Here is a 6,290-nt window from a genome sequence, read left to right on the forward strand (position 1 = left end):
CAAACATAACACTAGACACCAAGAGCGGAACATTACCATCACCTAGTAAAGAAAGATCCAAATAAGCCAAATCTCCCTTTGTCAAAGACAAAGGTCCACAAGCAATTGAGCCACCAACCATGGTCAATGCTGACAACGAAAGACTTGGGACATGCCCCCATAATAGCTACAAACTTAAACCAACAACAACAACAACAACAACAACAACAACAAAGGACTAGAGTGTGCCCTTTAAAACTTCCAACAATCACTCGATCACAAGGAAAAGAAAAACTAAGACAAAAAATCACCATAAGAACAAGTGAACAAAACTTAGGCCATCAACACCTATTAGAACAGTAAGCAAAGAAACATGACCAAACAAGACTATACCTCTAGCCTTGGCAAACATAATGAATATCATCCAACCATAGGTCCAGCCAAGGCTCCAACCTTGGCAAACACAGTCAAAAGTCTTCCAGCCCCCCACAAACTCCCAAAACACCATACTAAGAGGAGTAGGGAGGAGGAAGACCAATCCCTAGAGGTAAGAGCAACTCCCTCTTCTTCCACTAACAAAACTACTAAGAGTAGCACCGATATTCAGTATCTTAATAGGAGTCTCCTCTTCTACCCAATGCCCAAATATGATCTCCACCTCAATAAGAGATAGCTCCACCTCCATAGTCCATAGGAGTAGCAAAATTAGAAGCTAAGAGTAAGACCTAGGCCATCTCTGTAGGACATAACACACATCTCCACACCAAAGTGTTTAGTTGCAGAGTCATCCTTTCTTCACCACTTGAAGTACATTGTCCATACATGCTCTCTCCATCTAACTCTCTTACAATAAGAAAGAGATACTCGCAAACAATGGGAGAGTACCCGCTGAACACATTCACAACCACTTTCCTCTAGCAACCAACTACCTCCATAAGCTTTGCCCCCACCTCAGTAGGGTCCTCCACCTCAATAGGAAGCATGAAAGTGAAAGAATAGAATAGAGGAAACCTCCACCACACATGCATCCAAAGCTCCAAAATGACTGCCTTAACCAGATTCGAGTCCCAAATAGAGGAAACAATGACCTCAAAGCATGAGCAACCAAAGGAATCCCTAAATAATGAACAAAAAAGCCCAGTAAAGGGGAGCTATCAATAGTAAAACCCCTGAAAATGAAAACCCATATAGGAAAAACACCCTCGTCAATAGAACTAGCATCAAGGATGGGACCGCATTTCCCCTGCAGACCAGTCCATCAACGTCCAAGCCACTACAAACCTTAGGGTTCACATGGGTGCCTAAAACCATAATAGGAGGCCCTAAGGAAAAGCACTGTCGATGAAGCCATTGCACATAGCCCTCCAAACCAAACCCATCTATATCCTCATCTCCAACAAACTCCAAATACAAGAGAGCCCAATTGAGGCATAGACTAGCAACACACCTGGGACAAAAGACCCCATACATCCAAAACCTAAAGCGGGGAATAGGGATGCCATCAAAAAACACCTTCACCCATAAACCCCAACCCCTTATAAAGGTCCAACTAGTGCACAACCCAACAATATGGGACCTTCCGTCTCCAATCACCACCCATAAGAGCCAAACCCCTCTGGAGTGTGGAGAAGAGTAGTTGGAAGAAAACCATCCTTCATCAACAAACACCCACTGAACAACAGAAAAACCACTCTACTGTGCACTAGTGAGATCCATCCTTAAAGCATGATAACACCCAACAAAGCTAGAGGGAACTGACACAAAGAAGGCCCCTCGTCCATCATCCTCGTCCGCTTCAAACTCCCCGCCCTCACCATCGCAAGCATCCACTGAGCTAGAAACCCTAGCCCCTTTGTTGCCTGCTCTCTCACTCATCGCTAATACTTAAGATTACAATTCTGAACAATATATATATAGTTATATTGTGTATTGTTATGTATACTTTTTAGATATTTTATAAATTATAAATTTATATCTATTTAATATTTTTTATAATTATTACATAACATTTAATTACATATATCATTTATTTATAATCTTTTCTAAAATAAAATATATAATATTATAATTTTTTTTGAGTAGTTTAAATTTCTAATTGACAATTAATATTATTCACAAAATGTAAAATAAAAGTCTTACAATTGGATGCACCCGTCATGCATACTGTCATTAAAAGATCATATGACAAGTAGGGAAATAAAATTCAATATATAAACATAACATAAAGAAGTGCTTCTTCACACTCTAGAGGCCAATTTTGGTTCTTTCGGGCTTTCGGGCTGTACACAGCTCGGGTAGCATTACAGTTTTTCGTTGTCGAAACCCTAACTTGTTATTTTGTTGTTGGGCTTCCATGTTGAACAGCATGCTGCGCCGCGAACTACTTGTTGTTGCAGCAGTTTCCATGAACTCTGGTTTATGCTACAAATTGCCTTTTACACACCCACTTCATTTCCACAATGTTTTCTCAACTGAAGCCCATTCACAGACCCTCTTTTACCAGTTTGCCTCCTCCAAACTGAACATGTCCGAGGCCGACATCGCTCTATTTTTCAAGTTGCGACCCCAACTTCAGAACCTTCCAACCCTAAACAACGCAGAGAAGGTTTTCAATTCGTTCAAGAAGCACGGCTTTACTGACTTCCAAGTTGCCAATATATTAAGGAAAAACATCCAGCTTATCAAGTCTGCAGAAGCGATATTGGAATCTAAGCTCAAACTGCTGGAAGATTTCGGTTTTGTGGGTCCAGATCTAGCCAAACTTATAACGAGAAATCCATTCTTTTTGAGCAATAGCCTCGATAACAACATTATTCCCACGATGAAGTTTCTGAGGAATGTTTTTCAGTCTCAGCAGGCGTTCGTTAAAGCCCTGAAAAGATCACCGAGACTTCTCTCTCGTAGCTTGGAGAATACCCTGAAGCCCTCGCTTGCTTTCTGGGAAGGATGGGGTTTTTCCAGGACGGATCTCGTAAGCCTCTTACAGGCACGTCCGGATGTTCTCACACGAACTGCTTTAATCCCCGCACAAGTGGATCTCATCAACAAGCTTGGCCGGGGCAAAGATAACCAAACGTACAAATTAGTTGTAGCTGCAGTGGCTCTGAGTCGGACGGCGACGTTAGAGGCCAAGATAGAGAATTTTAAACTCTGCGGCCTCTCAGACGAAGAAACCCTCCAACTAGTTCGAACATGCCCTCAAGTCTTTTATTTGTCCGAGGAGAATGTTAGGCAAAAACTGAATTTCCTAGTAAACAACATGGAGCTCCCTGCAAATTATGTATTGAAGAACGCTATGATATTAACTGTCAGCTTGGAAAAAACTTTGAGGCCCAGGTTTTTGGTTTGGGAAAAAATCAGATCCGCCAGTAACTTCAACCGTTCTTTTTCGACGGTATTGCGGATGACAGAAGCAAGGTTTGTTAACATCACTATAAAAAGGCATCCTGAATCTAAAACATTGTTGACGATTTTTGAAAATGCCGTCTCTAGTGCCTCCAAGCTCACAAAGAGCTCCACGAAAACATAATTCTGGACGGGGAAATTAAGAGCCGGGACTCAAAAACCACAACAGATTAACTGATGGACTCTTTGGCAGAAGGCAGTCAAGCGCTTCCTATCTAGTTGCTCTTCAAGCAAGGTATGCAATTCAGACATTAGGTATTTAAAATCAGCTGATTGTAATCGTCACAATCGTTAAGTGTGATACAATTTCTAAATATTTAATACATAGAAGTTTTGTTACGTCTGAAAGTTACCTCTGAATTTTTTGCTAGGTTCTAATGGGAACTATGTTACAAGGAGTTAAAGAGTTATAAATCACTTTCAGAAAACAAATTTTCTAGCCACTAAATGTTTGCAGAAGTTGTAATTATGGGTTTGCCATTGTCACGTTTAGAACATCGGAGTCAGTTCTTCAAGAATAAATGAAAACAGTAAACCAAAATAGTAGGTTTTTCCATTAACGGTGGAAGTTCATCAACAATAACATCACAAAACACTATTAATTGGGAGCCAGCAAATTAATGGTTTAAAGGATCAGGTCAATATCGTTAGAATAGGTAAATTAATCATCATAAATGTGGTCGGCACAGACCAAGCACAGTCAAGCAGACCAACAATCAGTAATAAATATGTGCCAATTTCAAGTACTTAAATAAATGTTCCAGCTAACTCCATGCTACAATATAGTTAGCACTTAATGTGTATTTTCTATATATCTAATAGACTGGGTCTGAATTCCTCAGAGCCCATTTTTGGGTTTCTCCTTGAGTTTTTCTCTGGTGTTATGTTGTGTTTGATTCTTTAACTTGGTATCAGAGCTAATGGTCAATAATCTAAGAGTCCGGAGAGAGCCATTAGTGAAAGAGTGTGATTGAAAAGTGTAGATTGAAAGATTGTGATTGAGATGTGTGGAGGATTGGTCATTTTATGAAGGAGATTGCTGTTGTGAGAAGGCTGCCCCCATTACAAAGATGGATTGAAGATTCATGAATGCCAGTTTGTTGAGTGAGCAGAGAGAGCAAGGAAATGCTGATAGGAAGCTGCAGCCAAAGGAGCTTCAAATAAATTTGCTGAAAAGCGATTGTTATCATAAGTGATAGTGTTTGATCAAGCTATTGTGAAAGATGATTGACATCATATTTGAATGGAAGATGGTTGGTGGTGTATTTGGGCAAAGAATGTGATTTGTGGTAGCCAGTTAATGAGTCAGTAGATTGTGATAAATGATAACTTGTGCTAAAGAAAGATACTCCTAGAAGGAAGAGAAAATTGCAAGTATGATATTGTTGGTAATGTGTGAAATTGGAGTGGATAATCAAAGACAAAGAATCATTGGTGATTTGAAGTAGCTCAAGAGTGTTGGATTGCTATTAATGTGTGAATATGAAGCTGTCCGTCATCAATTAAGTGGTTTGTGGTGCATCTCTGTGCAAGCGAGAGTTCCAAAGAGTGCATACACACTTATTATGTGAGATGAGCATGGGAGTTGTTAAATGGCAAGGAGGACCTTCTAACTGTTTTATTATGTGCTTGTGTTTGAAATATGTTTCTGGTGTTATAATATAGTTGTGAAAGTTAGTGTTGGTTATCTTAGGTGTAACAAGTTGAATAAAAATGAGATGGCACATTAAATTGTTGTCATGGGGCAAAGGTCTGTGTGTGTTCTAATTTGGTATGCAAAGTGTTTGAGTTGGTGATGAGAGAATGATTCTATCTAATTCCGAAGGCTATAATGTTGTTGATAGTGGTCATGTAATAGAAGCTTGTCGCATTGATATCCCTCAACCAAGTGATGAAGATTGAATTAGTGATGATTGTTAATGGGCTATGTGAATGTATGAGGTGCATTATCGGTTGTGCTCGACACCCCAAAGGTTTTTTTTTTTGTTTTGACATATTGATGAACTATGTATTTGAAAAGGATTCCTATACAACTGGGAAGTACAGCGGTTGGGTACCCATGTATCTCAGTAGATGGATTTCTTTTTATATGGACTCAATAATTAGTTTGATGCAGGTACAAAAGAGACAGGCCCAAAGTAATGATAGTTTCCCCGTAGTGAATGATTTGTGGTCATTAGAACCAAAGTGTGTTGGGTTTGTGGTAATCCAAAATCATTTTAGTGCAAAGTTTATGGTGATCTTAAACCATTTTTCATGTGAAGTTTGTGGTGATCCGGAAACCACTTGTTTGATGTTTGTGCGAGTTTGTGGTGAGCTTGAAACCACTTCAAAGCATCAGTTATGGGTAATCCGTAAAAACCTAAAATGATTGTGATGAGGGGAATCAAAATGAATGAGAGTATTTGATAAGTGATTGTAAATGGGTATAGCTTTAGACCAGGACCCATCTTTTCTAGATTGTGGTGCGCTTTCTAAAATAATTTTGATAATTAATTTATGGGGGGATGTGAGAATAGGTAAATTAATCATCATAAATGTGGTCAACACAGACCAAGCACAGTTCAAGCAGACCAACCATCAATGATAAACATGTGCCAATTTCAACTACCTTAAATAAATGTTCCAGCTAACTCCTTGCTACAGTATTGTTAGCATTTAATGTGTATTTTTCTATAAATCTAATAGATTGGGTCTGAATTCCTCAGAGCCCATTTTTGGGTTTCTCCTCGAGTTTCTCTCTGGTGTTATGTTGTGTTTGATTTTTTAACTAATATCAGGCGTAAAAAAAAATTTCAAAAGAAATTAGAGTTCTATTGTATTGAATTCCAAATAACATCAGTGACATGGATTGGAACTGCAAATCCTCATAGTATAGATTTCAATGATTAGGTTGCCGTGTTACC

The 6,290-nt window shown here is 39.1% G+C and overlaps 1 protein-coding gene across 1 annotated transcript; it reads left to right on the plus strand.

Annotated features, from left to right (window-relative positions):
- The first annotated feature begins 2,220 nt into the window (after positions 1-2,220).
- Positions 2,221-3,723, plus strand: LOC149555428 (uncharacterized). Its single transcript, XM_089829466.1, has one exon. The coding sequence runs from the start codon at positions 2,333-2,335 to the stop codon at positions 3,506-3,508; it is 1,176 nt and encodes a 391-aa protein (XP_089685592.1). The 5' UTR covers positions 2,221-2,332; the 3' UTR covers positions 3,509-3,723.
- Positions 3,724-6,290: the final 2,567 nt, after the last annotated feature.

This window comes from Cupressus sempervirens, chromosome 5 (assembly GCF_028749045.1).
Source record: "Cupressus sempervirens isolate cs-2001-9-10 chromosome 5, ASM2874904v1, whole genome shotgun sequence".
NCBI classification, from domain to species: domain Eukaryota; kingdom Viridiplantae; phylum Streptophyta; class Pinopsida; order Cupressales; family Cupressaceae; genus Cupressus; species Cupressus sempervirens.